At 51.4% G+C, this 17,899-nt stretch overlaps 7 protein-coding genes across 7 annotated transcripts; 2 read left to right on the top strand and 5 right to left on the bottom strand.

Annotated features, from left to right (window-relative positions):
- Positions 1–52: 52 nt before the first annotated feature.
- Positions 53–2,009, bottom strand: ASPBRDRAFT_67997 (uncharacterized protein). The gene is made up of 5 exons (XM_067628982.1): positions 1,474–2,009; positions 1,316–1,420; positions 860–1,257; positions 726–790; positions 53–662 (listed from the first exon to the last, which is right to left on the bottom strand). Exons 1-5 carry the CDS (start codon positions 1,618–1,620, stop codon positions 142–144), a joined length of 1,236 nt encoding a protein of 411 aa, XP_067475674.1. The 5' UTR covers positions 1,621–2,009; the 3' UTR covers positions 53–141.
- A 770-nt stretch (positions 2,010–2,779) lies between these two features.
- Positions 2,780–5,208, bottom strand: ASPBRDRAFT_46617 (endonuclease/exonuclease/phosphatase family protein). Its single transcript, XM_067625675.1, has 4 exons — positions 4,369–5,208; positions 3,942–4,310; positions 3,431–3,876; positions 2,780–3,325 (listed from the first exon to the last, which is right to left on the bottom strand). Exons 1-4 carry the CDS (start codon positions 5,033–5,035, stop codon positions 2,996–2,998), a joined length of 1,812 nt encoding a protein of 603 aa, XP_067475673.1. The 5' UTR covers positions 5,036–5,208; the 3' UTR covers positions 2,780–2,995.
- A 14-nt stretch (positions 5,209–5,222) lies between these two features.
- Positions 5,223–8,032, bottom strand: ASPBRDRAFT_46616 (glutamine--tRNA ligase). The gene is made up of 3 exons (XM_067625674.1): positions 7,222–8,032; positions 5,821–7,169; positions 5,223–5,754 (listed from the first exon to the last, which is right to left on the bottom strand). Exons 1-3 carry the CDS (start codon positions 7,664–7,666, stop codon positions 5,671–5,673), a joined length of 1,878 nt encoding a protein of 625 aa, XP_067475672.1. The 5' UTR covers positions 7,667–8,032; the 3' UTR covers positions 5,223–5,670.
- Positions 8,033–8,305: 273 nt separating this feature from the next.
- ASPBRDRAFT_198858 (hemerythrin domain-containing protein) lies at positions 8,306–8,901 on the bottom strand (the record flags this gene model as incomplete). The annotated part of the gene is made up of 2 exons (XM_067621249.1): positions 8,306–8,749; positions 8,806–8,901. The coding sequence occupies 2 exons, from the start codon at positions 8,899–8,901 to the stop codon at positions 8,306–8,308; spliced, it is 540 nt and encodes a 179-aa protein (XP_067475671.1).
- A 2,951-nt stretch (positions 8,902–11,852) lies between these two features.
- On the top strand, positions 11,853–13,779 carry ASPBRDRAFT_132689 (uncharacterized protein; the record flags this gene model as incomplete). The annotated part of the gene is made up of 3 exons (XM_067618465.1): positions 11,853–12,127; positions 12,185–12,798; positions 12,845–13,779. 3 exons carry the CDS (start codon positions 11,853–11,855, stop codon positions 13,777–13,779), a joined length of 1,824 nt encoding a protein of 607 aa, XP_067475670.1.
- A 724-nt stretch (positions 13,780–14,503) lies between these two features.
- On the top strand, positions 14,504–16,197 carry ASPBRDRAFT_77537 (Ras-GEF domain-containing protein; the record flags this gene model as incomplete). Its single annotated transcript, XM_067629370.1, has 4 exons — positions 14,504–15,418; positions 15,481–15,697; positions 15,788–16,041; positions 16,177–16,197. The coding sequence occupies 4 exons, from the start codon at positions 14,504–14,506 to the stop codon at positions 16,195–16,197; spliced, it is 1,407 nt and encodes a 468-aa protein (XP_067475669.1).
- Positions 16,198–16,344: 147 nt separating this feature from the next.
- On the bottom strand, positions 16,345–17,492 carry ASPBRDRAFT_46613 (uncharacterized protein). The gene is made up of 2 exons (XM_067625673.1): positions 17,131–17,492; positions 16,345–17,079 (listed from the first exon to the last, which is right to left on the bottom strand). The coding sequence occupies exon 2, from the start codon at positions 17,044–17,046 to the stop codon at positions 16,639–16,641; it is 408 nt and encodes a 135-aa protein (XP_067475668.1). The 5' UTR covers positions 17,047–17,079; positions 17,131–17,492; the 3' UTR covers positions 16,345–16,638.
- Positions 17,493–17,899: the final 407 nt, after the last annotated feature.

The raw sequence follows: 17,899 nt of genomic DNA, 5'->3' as shown, positions 1-17,899 counted from the left end.
TTTCCCTTCACGTGGTAAATAAGATAAATATATATATCATATATAGTATGTGTAAGAAGAATAATAAATAAATGGTATATACCCCAACTCCAAACATCCCATAACCCATAACCCATATCCAGGATATCTATCTATCTAAGCTCAAGCAGAAGTAGTAACCAACACCTCCCTCCTCACACTAATAATCCCTGGGAATCCTTTCACTCCCATAGTACCACCACCACCACCACCATTCCCAGTGGCATCAGTATCATTCTTAGGTAAGATAGGATACTCATCTACCCTCCTCCCCCCATATCCATATCTATGTCCACTCTCCCCCCCATCATCAACATCAACATCTCGTAAGGTATCCACCCTCTCCCCCGTCTCAACACTATACATCGTCGTCCCATACAACCGATCATCATTTCCCTGCATAACCATGCGATCATCAAATTCCGACGGCGGTGTTCTCGTCGTGCTCGTATCCAGCGACCGTAACGGGACAGAGAAATTCCGCTGCTTATTGCGTGTACTCGGCCATGGGGAGGAGGTGTATTCGTTTCCGTGCGTGGAGGGGTTGAATTTGCGGAGGATGGGCCGGAGAGTGGCCAGGCTGCCGGCGAAGATGCCCAGGCCGGTTTCGATGTTGGACCAGATTGCTATTGGGGTTGTTGCCCCTGTATTTTTATTAGTATCATTCCATGATGGGTAGGTTCGTTGGTTTGGGGAGAGGGGCATACAGAGGTAGTCGACGTTGTAGAGGGTGTGGATGTAAGGGATGCGGATGAAGACGGCGATAGAAGCACTATTGTCATCATTAATACCAGATAAGTATGTGGATGTTTTTTGAGTAGGAGGTATGGTATGGACATACACGCAAGCCATGCCCAACAAGCCCGCCACAGCGACCTTCACGTCGCGCTTCATGTTGAGTTTCCGAACGAGTAAAATCGGAAGGATAGCGATGGTCAGATCGAATAGCGCAGAGGAGGCGCTAAAGGCGTAGAGTCCGCCCACGATAATGTGCATGTTCATGCACGATCCGGGCCCCGTGTATGCGGAGGACAGTTGGTTCCAGAAGTAGGACAGGGGGTGGCATTGGACGAGCACCATGATGAAGAAGATCAGCCCGGAGATGACGACGATGCCTCCGACGAGACAGACGGCGATTTGGTGCGTTCGGTCGATGGTCACGCGCAGGATGAAGATGCTGACGGAGATTTTGCACAGGATGGAGGCGAGGGCGTAGCCGATATCGCAGTAGAACCAGTACTATTCATGATATCTATTAGTGTTGAAGATTGAGTGGTAGGGGCTGAGGGGTGATTACCTCCATTGCTGTCGTTCGCTGGTGGTTGGTTAACTCGGTCAAGTGTTTCCCTGTGCCGTACAGACTCCCTCCGATCATGCAGCCTGAGAACATGGCGTAGAAGAGCTATTGACGCCGTCAGTGTATGCCATTAAGCATAAAAGAAAGAGGGTAGCTACCAATGCCAATACCATCACCCCATCATCCCACCCAAACGCCTTGACCACTGCCAAACGGACATAGCATCGCAGAATCGTCGTCACAGACGCCAATGCAAAGAAGACAGCAGCCACTGCTCGGACTTCTAACGACCGATCCACGGCCATACTGATGAAGCGTGCTGGCCAGCAGGCAAGAGGTGACAGCAGCAGCAGCAGCAGCAGCAGCGACAGTGCAACATTTGCGGGAAATGCGATGGCAATGGAAAAAAGATATTATGAAACCAGAGTTGCCATAAGCGAACTGACGTACCAGACCGGCGAAAGAATGGTCAAGGCTAGTCTAACTGCCGACGATTTCAGCGAACGCCGCTTCATGGGCGTTAGGGTTCCTGGGGAACCCATGGATGAGACGCCGCTGGCACAGATCTGACTGGAGGGGACGGCAGAGCACGGAAAGTTTGAGGTCCACTTGCGTAGGAAGAAGAACCGGAAAAACCAGCGATGCTGGGACTGGGAGAGGGGAAGAGGAGGGGAAGAGGCGAACTGTGCTGGTGCAACCAGTAGAACTACGTTAGATGAGATCTCAGATTAGCGATCGCGAGTCCACAATTGTAGAGGAGAAATACGAGCATCTCCTGCGCCGGTGGGTCTTCGCGACGGGGCGCAGGCCGAATTTTCAGCTGAACCACGTGGGATCCGCCGTTAAACGTGGCCACTGACTGGTTGCCACTGGTCATTCTAGTGGTCCTGGTGTTCAATCTGGTCTCTGAATCGGCTTTGGTTCGGACGTTTTGCTGTTTGTTGTCTGTTTACTCCGTACCTGAGAAGATGGTCCACTTGCCCGGCGCTCAGGCCTTGGGAGTTGAGGACCTCACGGACTCACTGGACTAGGAAGGAAGACGCTACAGCCAGCCACAGGGTTAGTTCTGCTAGTAGTGTGTCGGGAATCCCACGCTGCACGGTTATTTATCCCATGAAACAGGATGGCTGAGATCTAGACCAGGGTCTGGGGGAAATGTCAGGAAGGGCTACTGAAATTGCTTACAGGCCTAGCCTGTCGTATGTTTGGTGTTCTCTCAATGCAGTCATCCTGATCAATTCAGGTGACTGAATGTCCACAGAACACTATACGAGTATCCTCATGAATTGTGCAGCATTTGATGTAAGATGGGATATTCACTGGACTTCTCTTTCTGCCTCAGGCATTCACAGCCATGCACGAGTCATGAAGCCAGGCAGCAAGGCATCCGGATGCGGCAGTGGAGCAGCAAAGATGAAGCAATGAAGATGAAACGAACCGTGCCAGGCACATCGCTACGCGGCAATACGGGATTAATTAATATTTGGAGACAAGCAAAACTCGATTATTAAAGTATTGCTTGGCCCACGGATTTATCGCTCCACTGGTAAAGGATTTTATTTTGGTCTGCCATGAGTCTTACCTCGACTAGGTTGGGGTTTGCGGGCCTCACAGTTGAGCATGACATGCGACTATTGCTCGAGCTGCAAGGTTATGAACCTTTAAGAAACATATTGCCCCCTACTCGCACATGTTGAACAGAGCAACCGTGGGATCATGATCCGACTGCTCATCATCCGTCGACACCCACGAGTTGACATGGATATGCTCCATCTTGGCCCCGGACGTCAACGCCGAACTCACATACATGTGGTCCAGCGATTCGCAGTTCTGGTTGTACAGATAGGTATACCGCTCGGTGGCAGGAATGCCAGTGACCTCCTCCAGATCCTGTAGCTGGGATTCGGACACGAACACCTCCAAAGGCTCGACAAACGCATACTCGTTAAAGTCACCAGCAGTAACAATTTTCGCGTCGGAATTGACATCCAGAATGGAAGTAACAAATTGCTACATCATCCATGGTTAGCCTCTGTTCGGTTCCAGATAAACACGACCAAAATGAAAGAAAACGCTTAGTGAAATAATTCGTCTAGCGCGGAAAAAAACACTCACAGCAACCACTTTAGCCTGGTCCACGCGGGTATCCACCCATCCGTTTACGGGGGGTCGTTGATCGCCCTCGAGCGAAGTGCTGTCATATTTCGAGGTGAAGTGCACGTTGATCGTGTAGAAGGTGTTTTTGCCATCCAGGGTCTCCCACTGCGCGACCAATGGCTTGCGACTGTCATCCCAGGCCTCGTTGGAAGGGTCAATCAGGCCCGGGTTGTAGCTCAGGCTGCCGTCGGAAAGGACGGAGGTGGAGTCGGTGCTGGATCCGGGATTGTAATTGCGCAGTCGGACCACCGAAGGGTCGTAGAGGTAGGCTGGCCGGATATTACCGCCCTTTTCTCCGCCGTCCATGTCATTCTCCGGATCGATGTCGGTGTAGTTGTACTCGACTCCGCCGTGCTCTTGGATGGCGCTAGCGAGCTTGGACAGTGTCAGGCTGGCGGAGACGACTGGTGTCAAGATTGTCAGTGCCACGATCTTATCATGAGGTTGTGGGGAGAAGGGTTGAATTTACCCCCATCGTCGGTGGCTCCGCTGTTGTCCTGGATCTCTTGCAAGAAAAGGACGGTCGGACTGTTCAGATACTTGGCGATGTGCTCCGCAATCCCGCTCATTCTGCTCGAATCGGGGGAGAAATTGTCCACATTGTAATCTCCAATCGTGATTGAGCTGCAGGTTCCGTCCGCCTGGAGGGTCGATGCGGTCGCCTCCGTGGTGTTGGACCCAGTCTTCGTCAGGGCAGTCAATGGCAGCAGCGTATAGAAGCCATATGATTGTGTGATAATTCCGGTGATGTCGTCGAGGGTGTCTCCCAGTTTGATATCAGTCGGGTTGCTGGTCCCATCCAAGGGGGAGCCGATGACAATGGATTCGGGGTTGGAGTCTGTAGTCGAAAACTGTGTCAGTAGTTGACCCATTAACCAGGTAGTCGGGCAATCAACCATTTGCACGCATAGTCAGCCCGCCCCGGTCATTCTTCCCCGTCACCGGCCAGTCCCCAATCACCCAGGTATCGCCATAGGAATTGGCCTTGCTGATGGCGGTAAGTCCGGTCAGAGTCGCCAATTCCCCGCTCAGGCTCTGCCAGAAGTCCATACCATAGTCGGATGGATCCAAGACAGGATTCGCGGTGGAAAGCTGACTGGAGTCGCCAGGCAGGCTGAAGACATCGCCATTGTCCAGGGAAGAGTACTGCTCCGTAGGAGGATCCAAGCCATCCTGTCCGATGACGATGGGCGTGACGGTATTATCGCTGGACAGCACGTTGATGTCGGATGGCGACTCAATCTCCGTGCTGTAGACGTAGCTGGACGAGGATCGGTATTCCGTGACCTTGCCACTCAGGGTGACAATATCGCCGACCGTGACTTGCGACACTCCGCTGCTCCCATAGACGTAGATGGAGTTGGAGGCGGAGGAGTCGGAATCGGCATCAATGGCGCGAAGATAGAATCCACTGGAACCTTTGGCTGTGACGAGGCCCTTGACATCGGAGACTCGTTCGCCTTTGTAGGAAGAAATGTATCGGTCGCCGTTGATTTCGGGGATGGTCACGGCCAGCGCGCTCTGGAGCAGAGCTGTCACAGACAGCGATGAAATCACACGCATTGTGGACGGGTGTTCTGTAGCTGCTCAGCGAATTGTTGTTCGGCAGTGAATACCGTCCATTCTGCAGAGAATACCGGGTTCTTATAAGCCTAGAAACCCCGGCTGTTTCCATTTGCGAGAAGACATTCCTTGATCGGGATACATTGCTACGTCTGTGTCTAGCGACAGTGTAGATGGCAACCAAGCACCCGTATCGAGGCGAGAAAGGAAACTCATTACGGTTAATATAGATAAGGATGCTGGCAGCCACTGGCAGCCCTTGAAAAACCCACGGTGAGACATTCGATGCAGCCAAGACATCGCCCGATGTCACGTCGGTCGGAGCCGACGGCCCTGAAGAAGTGGGAGATCATATTCACCCTGGATATACTGAGTGGAGTTGAAAGAGAGTAGTGATAAAGCCGACGAATAATGTTCTTGCTGATTACTGCAGGTCCAAAGCCTGCCAATGATGCTCGCTATTCACAGCCACATGCCATTCGTTACCCAAATCTATGGTTCCTGCAACTCGCACACGGCGGAGCCGGCCGACCGAAGGCTGGCCGGGCGTCCTCTAACTCCTTCTTCGCCGTCCTCAATCCGGTACCTGATCCCATCATGCATAAATCTAAACCATTCATTCGTCAAAAGCCACTCTAGCTGCTCTTGCTGACATCCTGTTTCAACGACACGATGCGGTTCAGTACAACCCGGTCATCCGTGGAATCCGAATCAACCGCCTGATATGTCGGTTAGCAATAATATTCAGAGTGAGAAAAGTAATGAGGAGAAAGTCGGGGACTCACGAAATAAGCAACACGCATCGCCTGGAACCGGACACTTTCCGGTCCACTCTTGGTCTTCTCACCCGCAGCCTCGGGCCAGGGAGCCCGACGGCGCACCTCATCGAAACCGGCCTCAATCATGGCATCCTTGTGAATGGTCTCACTGTTCGGATTGATGTCCTTCAGGAAGCCACCCTCCACAGAATTCGGGTCATCCGACTTGAACAGCTGGTCGTGGATGCGAACCTCCACCTTACGCGAGTTGTCCGGAACCCAGTGGATGTAGGTCTTCGGCTTCGTGCCGGACCGGTCCAGCACGGCCCGGATCTCCGTGATCTTCCCGTCCGCATCCTTCGAGAAGGTCGTGGCCTTGAGGGGATAGGGGGACCTCCACAGACCGACGCTCTTGCCGGGGGCAAGGCGGAAGTAGCCCTTGCTATCTTCCTCGCGGAAGTCGGAGCGGTCAATGTAGACAGTCTTGGTGAAGGGAAGCTGGTGAGAGCCCATCTTGGGGTCCTTGGGGGAGAATGGCACATCCAGATCAAGCTCCTTGGCCTCCAGGGACTCAAAGTCCTCGATCACAACGGGGACGGGGTCGAGAACGAGCATCAAACGCGGGACACGGGTCTCCAGGTAGGTCCGAACAGACTGCTCGAAACGAGCAATCTGGATGACAGACTTGGAGGTGGTCACACCCAGTTCGTTGATGAAGGAAAGGATGGCCTCCGGAGGAACACCACGGCGACGCAGCGCGATCAGGGTGTAGAGCCGGGGATCATCCCAACCACGCACATAGCCTTCGTCAACTAGCTTCTTGAGCTTTCTCTTGCTCATGACCGTTCCGCTGACCTCCATGCGGCTGTATTCACGCTGCATAGGCTCGTACACTTCCAAGGTCTTGTTCAGCCATTCGTAGCTCTCACGCGACAGCACGAACTCGGTGGTGCAGAGACTGTGGGTAATGCCCTCGAAACTATCGCACAGGCAGTGGGCAAAGTCGTAGGTAGGGTAGATCTTCCACTGGTCCTTGGTACGGTGGTGCTCCGACTTCAGGACACGGTAGGCGGCCAGATCCGAGTACATCTGCGGGTTGGGGTTATCAAGCTCCTGCTTCATGCGCAGGAACGCAGTCTGAGGTTCGTACTTTCCGTCGCGCATATCACGGAACTTTTGCAAGTTGGTCTCAACGTCCTGCTCGGCGTCCTTGCAGCGGAACCGGGGGCCGTTCTTCTCACCACCACGCTGCAGCTTGATCTCGGCATCACTGCAGTGGCAGACATATGCGCGTCCAATCTTGATCATCTTCTCGGCGAGCTCATACAGCTTATCGAAGTGGTCACTCGAGTGGGTAACGGCATGCGGCTTGAAGCCTATTTTCGAGTCAGTCAGCCATGTCCCACAACCATGCGCACATCTGCCTACCAAGCCACTCAATAATATCCTCAATGGCCACAAAGTATTTCTCCTCCTCTGCCTCGGGGTTGGTGTCATCGAATCGCAAGATCGTCTTTCCGCCGTGGTATCTCGCAAATCCGAAGTTGATCGCAATCGCCTTCGAGTGACCCAAGTGCAGGTATCCATTGGGCTCGGGAGGGAATCGGGTCAAGGGAGTAACAGGTCGCTCATTGTAGACATTGGCAAGGAACCCCTGCTTGAACATTGCGTCCGGGTCGATGGGGGCCTCCTCCGGCTTGGGTGTCGCGGGGCCCTGGGGCTTCGGAGTCGCAACAGGCTTAGGCGCGTTGGCTTTGGCGGCCTTCTTGGCACGCTTCTGCATGCGCTTCTTCAACTCGCCCTTGGAGACCATCTCACCGGTCTCCTCGTCGAGGTGAAGCTTGGCAGTGGCTTCGGCGATTGCGTCCGCCATTTTGACGTTTTAACGGAGGGGTTTCCTAAGCGCGACAGGTAGGGGTGTGGATTGGTGAGTAAAGCCTGGAGGGGGGAGATCTGCAGCAATCCCCGAAAGAAACCACCGAGATCTAAATGCCAGGAGAGTTCGCAGCGTGAGTCGCGTGAGTCAAGGATGGGCAGCACCAGAATGTTTGGTTATCAGCGATCGGCGGGGGAGGGGAATCTTTTGTGGCGGCTTATGTCAGCATTGGGTATTGTCACGTGAGTAGGTATATGGCTGCCATTTATTTCAGGCCAATGATCGCTCTCTTCTTTATCATTGTCAATTCATCCACAATCCTCTTGATTCAACGCAAACTCGGTGGTCTCAACAAATTGAACCGGTTTATATTTTCTTCTCCGTCTTAGAATTACTCAGATTGTCCAGTCAATTATATCTTGGAATCACGATATCTCAGCTGACTGTGCATTTGAGTCACTACTACTTAGTACTACGAGGTCTTAGGACTGACTCACTGGCATGATGCTCGGACTAGTTACAGACTATCAGTGCCAAGCTGCGAACTCATCTTTCTCTCAGCTTCCTCAAATTGCCTCTATCCAACCATCTTGAAGTCGAGAGTCCAGATGAGTCATAGTGAATAACATCGACGCTCTACATGGGTATCCGTGGCATCTCCTCCTTGGTCCAATACCGTCTCATATTCTCCGCTCCCAGAGTCTTCACCTCCTGATCCAAATGCGTCCAAAGAACCTCTCTCCACCCATCCATCTTCCCCCGTAGAACATCAAACTCCAGTTCTTCCTTCCCCTCCTGGCACGCCTCTAAATACTTCTGAAATTCCTCCAGCCCCTTGTGGATCTGCCGATGCTGCCGCAAGAGTTCAGCAGCCTGGCGACCCTTCCCCGTGCGGAACTCGGGCATCTTCTTCGCCAAATGAGGGAAAACATGATTTTCTTCAATACTATGATGGATCTCGAGATGTTGCGCAAAGCGCAGTCCCTCGGCGATGAATTGCCGCGTTTTCATGTACGGAGGTAGTCGACCACTATTCGAGGCCTCCCAGAGCATGTTCCATGATAGACGGAGAAGTCCGTGCTAGTGGAAATAGTCAGCAAAGCCGATCCGAAACCATTTTGGTGAGGGTAACTTACGTAGTACTCCATTTGCTCTGCTGCGCGATTATATATCTTGAAATCCTTCGCCGATAGGGGGGGTTCATTTTGCTGCTGCTGCTCGGAAGTGCCCATGATGGGCGTTGCTGCTGCGTTGGTCAACAACCGGCCTGAAGGATAAGAGCGTAGCCTCAATCGAGGTGTAGATAGTGTTGGCAGCAAAGATATGCGGCGAATGGTGTGAAACATGAATGGGCAGTTCAATGTAGTGTAGTGTGACTACGATGCGAATATTTTATCTTATATCCCGTGAGTTATGCCGATTGGCAAGCCACCTCATGATAGAAATTGTAGAGATATCTTACCATAAACTGTTTAGGTGCCTGATTCACTCAAACTAAACGTCTCCGAGTGTCTTGACAAGCAATGGTATAGTTTTTCTGGTCCCTGTCCACCAATATGCGGGAGAGAGATTGTAATCCGGGAGCCTGACAGGCAATGATTTTGCGCTCATTTGTAATCTATGACCAATCACCACACAGTAATCACCCCACCCGTTCTATACACAAGATTGGCAGCGTTTGTTTATATTCAATTGATTTTGTTCATTACCGGCTGTATTTATTTATATTCTCATTGTTCTTGATTATCATAGTTGCTTCCACCCATCTTTGAACTGAACAGTAAGAACTTGTATCTAGGAATATCTTTCCGTCAGCGGAACCACATTCAGTTCAATTAGGAGCAGCAGCATCGCGAGCCACAACTGCATTACTTTCTTGACCATCGAGGAAGGTGTCTTGAGAGGTTGCACAAGGCTTAGTGGATTTTCAAGATCAGAAGTAGTCTATGTGGAAAATACCCTGTTGGAGAACACTAGTACGCCCTGCTGAATTATGTTTGGTGAATATAATAAACTAGCGGCAAGAGCGGTCGCGATTATGAAGATCATGATCATAAGTCATTGTAGCGTAGGCTGCATGACGACAGTAGCTACTTCTGAGTCCAGTCGTTTCCATAGTATGCTATGATTGTCGTACATGATCAATCACAATCTGTCTATCTGCTTACCAAACCTGAGTGGTAGCTTCATGGATGAGGCTGTTCATGGCGACTGACAGTGTGGCAGCCATGGAGGTGGTCCAGCAAGAACTCAATCTTAACTTTTGCTCAAGTTGTCAGCATAGGCATGCTATACGCCTTCCCAATCCTGAAACAAGGAGCTGTTTAAGGTATTACAATTACAAAGAGCAGGCCTATATAGCGTAGTCCGCGAGTGGCCGATCAGAAGTGTCTGCCACAGCAGCGAAAATCATACTTGCGAGATTAGAAGTGTTTCAGTCATTATCTACTACTATACACACGCCTAAGCAATAGAAAGGTAATACCGGTAACAGAACAGGAGTCGGTGGTTGGATTTTGCAATCAAGTAATCAGACAAGAGCTACCTCTTCGGCAGGTCATGTAAACTCATGGAGTAGCTAAGTAGCTTTGCTCAGTATAGGTGGGTGGGAACAGTAGAATAACGGTAATCACGAAGTCAGAATCTGAATGTTTGGGAATGGTAGGAATATATATCCATCTCAAGTACACCTGTCCACAATCATGGTCTTCCACCCTCTTCATTGAGGGTATAATGGTTCACCATACACTCATTTTGAAGTGCTCATGGAGTGACACACATCTAGAGAAGCTCGGAAGCAGCTGTCATTGGAATTTATTGGATCTACCGTGAGAGGGCTGCTTCCCACTCGAACAAGAACAGCCTCTCATTCCCGGGAAGGACCCGGAAAACGAACTTTGCTACAATAGTTTGCCCTAATTACCGCAGCTCACCCAATTGGAAAAAAGCCTGACTAGATTCATTTCCACTGCAGCTGATATTATGTCACAGATTTGCTGCCCGCTGCCCTCTTGTAGGCTGTAGCAGATGAACCAAAATGGCCATAGCTTGCGAGCGACGATCAGAAACTGACCCACACACCAAAATTCCCTCCTCAGAGGTCACGCATATGGATACGAACCACAAAGGAATGCCTAGCTGCGAGAGATTGAATTTGATAACTCTAACCTTGAACTCTTAGTCTGTGCGTCATAAGGACACAATCTATTAAGCTCATTTCCACAGACTCCTTCGGGCCTCAAGACCATACATACTGAGGGCCCAATTGGCCACGCCGAGACAGCTAATGTTTATCATTTATGGTGTTGGATCAGATCGCGTCCTGTTTTGCTCTGAGATCGGCCCTATCTGGTAGCTCTTGCAGGGCAGAAACGATATGGTCCCTTGGCCCGAGGCTGCGTCACACAACCAGCTTAAGTGCCTCCGTACCCCCACACATTTTACGTGAATAAATGTTGAGAATAGACTATAATAAGGTGGTATGATGGTTAGGAATGTACTGCAATGATTATAGCTAAAGAAGTGTCCTATATAATCATAAGCAGGCAATAAACTTCCTCGTGAGGTGTCTGCCATTGTTTGCGTTGACGGCCATTGTTGCCTGTCCAAACTCTCGCTCGAGATGATCTGAGCTTAATACTATGGTCAACCTGACTCTCAACCATCATAAGATTTGTTAATGTGGGATTGTGACTTCCCGTGCCTGAGTGGATACTCGACCCGTCGAACCAGTGAAATGGCGTGTCCACGAGAGACTCAATCACAGTGCCAGTCAGAGCCTACAGCCGAGGGTCCATCACGCGCTGCCTTGCCCAGGAAGGAAAAGCTGAAGTCGATCGCCATTTCATTGGCAGAGACGGATGCCAGGGCCACACCATTAGATTTTTATCTGATCCCACACTACGTTATCTGATCCGCGCTGCCATCGCCCATTCGTGCCAGAAAGGATGCATGATGTCCGGATCATACAGAGATCTACATCGGGAAGCGCGCCTCGTGCAAAATGGATACACTGCTCCTGCAGACGATGCTCCGATGCTCGCAGCCTTTCCGCTCCCTCGGGATGTTGAAAACCGCATCCATGGCCGCCTCGTCGCACATTGCCTGGTCACGGAGGACTACGTATTGAGGACTATCAAACTACTCACACTCCTTACCTCTCTTTGCTTTAGTGGTCACCAGCATGGGTCCTACCACCGTCACCCGAGGCCGAAATGATGTGCAGCTAGCACAGAATGCTGCCGGGGCTGATTTCCATGACTTCAGCTATGAGGTGCGAGTAACCTCCCCGAGCAATGGAGGGGATAATCCCGATGGAATCAGTCTCGAGACCTGGTATGCAAACGAGGCTCAGAAGGCAGCCAATGTGGTTACCCAGGAAGCACCACGGGGTGTGCAGCAGGCAGAGGCCGCAGCATTGGCTTGGAGTAAGAAGATCGCCTATCTCACTTATGCCTTGTGAGTCATCCTTCCTGTTATGGCACCTCATTACTAACCCGTTTGTCTGTGGCTTAGGATCTGGCTTTCCTTCTTTATGCTCGCCCTGCAGTCCTCGGTCAGCAGCAATGTGATCCAAAACGCTTACGCTACCTTTGAAGCTGCACCCCAAGTGAGCACGGCGAGCATTGCAGCTAGCGTGATCAGTGGTGTGGTCAGACTTCCAGCAGCGAAGTTGTTGAACGTCTGGGGAAGAACAGAAGGATTCCTCGTCTTCGTGGGTGTCTACCTCCTTGGACTGGTTATTCTTGCAGCATGCAACAACCCCAGCTCCTATGCTGTCGGCTACGTGTTGTACTGGGTTGGATATGACGCGGTCTACCTCATCCTCGATGTATTCATGGCCGACACGGCTGGGATGCGTAACCGAGCATTTGCTTTTGGTTTTGCCAGCACTCCTTTTATCTGCACGGCATTCACCGGCCCCTTGGCAGCCGAGTCGTTCATCAAGACAGCGTCTTGGCGTTGGGCGTACGGTGTCTTTGCCATCGTGATGCCGTTCGTGTTTATTCCGCTGGCTGTGATATTCAAGTTCTACCAAAAGAAAGCGGAGAGCATGTATATCTACGGTCGGGAGCCAAGTGGCCGGACAGTTCTGGAATCAGTAGTCCACTACTTCCACGAGTTTGACGGTAAGTACCATCATCTTCTGCAACACCACATACTAACTGTCTCTAGTTATTGGTGCATTCGTTTTGACCGCTGCCTTCCTCCTCCTTCTCCTCCCATTCAGTCTCACATCATACGGACGTGCCGAGTATAAGAGTGCCACATTCATCGCCATGATCGTCATTGGGTTCGTGCTGTTCATTGTGTTTGGTCTCTGGGAGAGATTCGGAGCCCGCAGTCACTTCATCCAATGGCGAGTCTTCAAGCAGCCCACGGTAATAGGGGCCTGTGGCCTTGCAACGTGCCTCTTCTTCAGCTACTACACCTGGGAGCTCTACTTCTACAATTTCTGCATGGTTGTCTATGGGCTGAGTATCGGCATGGCCGGCTACGTCGGGCAGATTTACAACGTGGGCTCGTGTTTCTGGTCTGCTGTTTTCGGCATAACGGTCTATCTCACCCGGCAGTTCAAATACACGTGTTTAGGATTCGGACTACCCCTGGTCATACTGGGAGCCGGGTTGATGATCCACTTTAGATCGGCTGGTGGAGGCATCGGGTATATTGTGATGTGTCAGATATTCATTGCATTTGGTGGTGGTACCCTGGTCATTGGTGAAGATATGGCAGTGATGGCTGCCTCTGATCGTGAGGGTGTCCCCTTGATGCTATCATTGATTGGTCTGTTCTCGAGTCTGGGTGGTGCAGTCGGCTACGCCGTTGCCGCTGCCATCTATACCAATACCTTCCCTGGTGCATTGGCGGATGCTCTACCCGAGGGCAGTAAGGACAAGGCGTGGGAGATCTATGTGGGCGGGTACGTGGCGCAGCTCAAGTACCCTGTTGGGTCTGCGATTCGTGATGCGATCAACACGGCCTACGGCGTCTACATGAAATATGCGTGCATCGCAGCAGTGGTGGCGATGGCGCTGGGAATCCCTTGTGTAGCCATGTGGAAGAATTTCAGGCTAAACAAGCCACAGAACAAGGGCGAGGTGATCTGAGTTGTACAGTAGATACCACGATAGTGATAGCCGTAGAATAGTCAAAACTACATACATTGCTTTTTCACGAAGATTCACCGGAGTAGAGTATTCCCGAAATAACGTAACAGTAGGTGATAGATCAAAGTGCGGATTCTTCTCGTTAAGGAAAAGCAGTCCGAGACGCAGTGGAATCACTTTGCTGCCCATCACAGCGTCCCAGAAACCATCCATCTTGGCAGCAGCCATCAGAAAGAGCACCAGCCGACAACAAGCGCGCCAACCCAATCACAAGAGCCCCCCACCAGCGACACCACCCGAGACACGCACCGTGAACAGACTATGGACGCGCTAAGACGCAGAAAATGACTCAGGTGGAGCCGTGCGATGGCCTGCCTTACTCGAAGTGGAGATGATGAGGCCGATCCGCATCGGTGATAAGATTGATAAATGCTGGCGATGTCGGAACCTGTGCGCGTCCTGGCCCAGTGGCCCTACCTCCTGAAGACATCCGGGAAGTGACGCACAACGTCCATTCTATGTGGGCTGGTGGGGTTCCAGACCCGTGGTTCCAGCGCTATACTCGCTTCTTTGCTGCTCGCGTGAGGACTATTGTCCACTATTGTCTACTTGCACCAGGCTGCCGGTGTCACCCCAGACATAAACCCCTCTTGCCCCAGCACGTCGACTGGCCAGTGCAGTATCTCTCAAAACCGACTATGCACGAAACAATACACTCACGACAATGTCTTCCAGCTCCCAGCACGCCAGGAAATGGTCGACGGTGCCGATCGACACGAACGCGGCCCCGTTCTTGAGCCTCGACTACGAGGATGAGGTGGTATACGAGGACAAGCGACGCCAAAGCATCAAGCACGGAACTCTCTGTGGGCTGGTCGAGCAACTCACACGCCATGATCGACTAGATGTCTCGTTCAATGAGACCTTCCTCATGACCTACCCGACCTTCGTCTGCGGCAGGGAACTCTTCGAGGTTCTTCTCCAACGACTGCACATGCCTCCTCCGCCGGGCCTCACCGACGCAGACCTCCAACGATGGACCGAACAGAAGCAGAAGACCATCCGCTTCCGCGTCATCAACATACTCAAGACATGGCTGGAGCGATACTGGATGGAACCACCCACCGAATCAACGATGGACTTCCTCCGACACATCCACGCCCAAATCCAACCTCTCACCAACATTCCCACCTCCTCGCAACTCCTCACCATCATCGAACACCGCTTAAAGGGCCAAGACATCCTCAAACGCTACATGACACCCCCCAACACCACCGTGCCGAAACCACTCACCCCGCGGAACATGAAGAAGCTCAAGTTCCTCGACCTCGACCCGATGGAACTCGCCCGCCAACTGACCATCATCGAATCGCGTCTCTTCGCTCGGATTAAACCCACCGAATGTCTCAACAAATCCTGGCAGAGAAAGGATACCGAAAGACCACCATCTGTGGCTGCCTCCCGCCGCACCAGCACCAGCACCGCCAGCAGCACCAGCTCCATTGAACGGACATCAGGTGTGAACGCCACGATCCTCCATTCGAACCAACTCGCCAACTGGGTGGGGGAGATGATTCTCGCGCAGAGCGAGATGAAGAAGCGTGTATCGTTAATCAAGCACTTCATCAACATAGCTGACGTACCCTGCCCCAACACCCTCTCTCCCAAAATAATGATGCTAACGCAAGATAATATCAACAGAACTGCCGCACTCTCAACAACTTCGCAACCATGATGTCCCTCATCTCCGGCCTCGGCACCAGCCCAATCTACCGTCTCCACCGTACCTGGACGCAAGTGAACCCGCGAATGCGCAGTCTCCTCGAAGACATGCGGAACCTGATGTCGAGCGAGAGGAACTTTATCAAATACCGAGATAAGCTACGCGGGACAAGTCCTCCTTGTATACCTTTCCTCGGTACATAACCCCCTCCCCACTCTCCCATCTACCCCCCACTCATCCACACACATACCCAACCATCTACTGATGAAATGGAATGGAATAAAGGAACCTACCTAACCGACCTAACCTTCATCGAAGACGGCATCCCGAGCCTAACCCCGCCCCCTAACATCATGATAAATTTCAGCAAACGGGTCAAAATCGCCGACATCCTCCGTGAAATCGAGAGTTGTCAAGCCGTCGGATACAGCTTACTCCCCGTACCCGAGATCCAGGAGTTCATTGTGCGGAATGTGCAAGCGGCAGGGGGTGATGTGGAGGGGATGTATGAGAGGAGTTTGGCACTGGAGCCGAGGATGGTCGGCGAGGAGAGGATGAATATGGGTCAGTTGGGCGGGGTGGGGATGATGGGGATGAATATGGGGAGAGGGGGGTATATCTCCACGGGGAGTCATATGAGTTCGGTGGTTATTGCTAGTATGGCTTTACGGTAGGGGATAGCTTATGAGGTATGATTTATGAGTTTATTTGGCATAATTTGGGATGGAGTATTAGGAGTTCTTTGGGGGGTTCCGTTGTTTGTGTTTATGATGGGATTGGCTGGCTCTGGAGGGCTTTCGTCACCAGATAGCATGTTGATTGATAAAATTGAATTCCATTATGTCTGTTGCAAGCGACTCTGGAAGAAAAGTCTATCACATATAATCGGGCCAATTGGCCTTGCCTGTCATTGACTCGCAGTACCCCTTGGGGTTAACGTAGAACAAATAGAACAATCAGAGTTCAATAACTTCAATCAGACATATGTCAAAGTGTTTAGAGTATAGATTAAACAAATACATCAACAATAACCCAGACAACGCTCCCTACCCCATCAGGGGTAAACCAAATATACATAATACAAAGTCACGAAATCACAATCCCAAAAAGCGCAGCAAGAAACATAGTATAACCCCCTATTCAACCGCAATCCTCACCTCATCAAAATCAATCGCGGCCCTCAACTCCTGAAACTTGACATAAACCGTAACCACCACCCCCCTCCCATTATACTCCGCCTCGCCCTTCGGCACCGGAACTCTGAAAGACGAAGTCTTCGGACGGGGGAACTTCTCCCGGAACGCTTCCATATTCGCAAAGCGAATGGCGACGGCGTCAACGTACGCGGAATCCGCCTCGAAGTCCACGTCGATGGCTCGGATGGTCGGGTTCTCGCGCGGAGGTGCGGGGAGGATGAAGTGCACGGCGCCTTGCTTTGCGTCGGGTCTAGTGGGCTGCACGATGGCGCCGCCGCGGTCGGGGCGGATTTTGAGGGTCCCGTCGGTGATGGCGCCGGAGCCGGAGCCTTGGAGCCAGATAGTCATTTTGTTGGTAGCTTAGGGGATGTAGGTGGATGTCTTTGATGTTGTTAGTTGGGTGTGTATGTATTTGCTTTGTGTGATACTAACCTTTTGTTTGGGTATGACTTAGTCGATTGAGAGTGATTGTCTTGTAGTAGATGAAGTTGTAAGAATTAAGTGCTATCTGGAGGGCTAGGGACAGGATTTATATATGTATCTGGAAGACATGCTGAGTTTGCATTATGCACTGCTCATTGTATACCCAAGAAATCGAGGCGACGTTTCCACTTTCCATTAGTTGGTGAATCAGCTTGCACTGTGTTGTAGAGTGGGCATTGGTGAGCATTCTTGGAATGAGGCGACCAATTGATTTGAAACATTATGCTAGTGCTTCAGTTAGTATATCGCTTATGAACTTTTTGTATGTGATTGGAAAGACTAAGGATCATTAAATTTCATGTAGGAATGCATGATGGGATAACTGACAGGCTACGTGGGGAAGTATGGCAGCCTCCTCTTGACTACAATAAAAGACCCTATTATAGGCACGTGACCATCGTCCCTGAGCTTCACTGCTAAAGACGCCTAAAAGTCCCGGTCGCATGGGCCAAGTTGCACTCTACAAGAGACTAAGAGAGGTAGATCGACAGGAGAAGGTACAACTGCCTGGTAGGGATTATTTCCGCTCCATAATGGTTGGGTAGCAATTCGGCCTTACGGGGAGATTCAATGGTGGCTATGGATACTCCATAGACACGACCGACTGACGTGCAAGTCTGATTACCACCCAATGTATGAGGCAGTGGGCACATATAATTAGCTCGCGAATGCTGATCCGAGTGTGCTGTTCGCAAGGCTTAGGTCCAGTTGTGGTGCC

This window comes from Aspergillus brasiliensis (assembly GCF_001889945.1).
Source record: "Aspergillus brasiliensis CBS 101740 unplaced genomic scaffold ASPBRscaffold_12, whole genome shotgun sequence".
NCBI lineage: Eukaryota > Fungi > Ascomycota > Eurotiomycetes > Eurotiales > Aspergillaceae > Aspergillus > Aspergillus brasiliensis.
Note: the sequence above shows the minus strand (reverse complement) of the source record. Positions and strands in the feature narration are given on the sequence as shown.

What these genes read in the sequence shown, in the direction of transcription:
- ASPBRDRAFT_67997 (XM_067628982.1), bottom strand. Translation starts at nt 1,620, where the DNA reads ATGGCCGTGGATCGGTCGTTAGAAGTCCGAGCAGTGGCTGCTGTCTTC. An exon ending in AGCGAACGACAGCAATGGAG is followed by an intron (nt 1,258 to 1,315) that starts GTAATCACCCCT and finishes TATCATGAATAG; the next exon opens with TACTGGTTCTACTGCGATAT. An exon ending in CTACAACGTCGACTACCTCT is followed by an intron (nt 663 to 725) that starts GTATGCCCCTCT and finishes ATAAAAATACAG; the next exon opens with GGGCAACAACCCCAATAGCA.
- ASPBRDRAFT_46617 (XM_067625675.1), bottom strand. Translation starts at nt 5,035, where the DNA reads ATGCGTGTGATTTCATCGCTGTCTGTGACAGCTCTGCTCCAGAGCGCG. An exon ending in GCTGACTATGCGTGCAAATG is followed by an intron (nt 4,311 to 4,368) that starts GTTGATTGCCCG and finishes TTTCGACTACAG; the next exon opens with ACTCCAACCCCGAATCCATT. An exon ending in ACCAGGCTAAAGTGGTTGCT is followed by an intron (nt 3,326 to 3,430) that starts GTGAGTGTTTTT and finishes TGGATGATGTAG; the next exon opens with CAATTTGTTACTTCCATTCT.
- ASPBRDRAFT_46616 (XM_067625674.1), bottom strand. Translation starts at nt 7,666, where the DNA reads ATGGCGGACGCAATCGCCGAAGCCACTGCCAAGCTTCACCTCGACGAG. An exon ending in GGATATTATTGAGTGGCTTG is followed by an intron (nt 7,170 to 7,221) that starts GTAGGCAGATGT and finishes ACTCGAAAATAG; the next exon opens with GCTTCAAGCCGCATGCCGTT. An exon ending in CGATGCGTGTTGCTTATTTC is followed by an intron (nt 5,755 to 5,820) that starts GTGAGTCCCCGA and finishes CCGACATATCAG; the next exon opens with GCGGTTGATTCGGATTCCAC.
- ASPBRDRAFT_46613 (XM_067625673.1), bottom strand. Translation starts at nt 17,046, where the DNA reads ATGACTATCTGGCTCCAAGGCTCCGGCTCCGGCGCCATCACCGACGGG.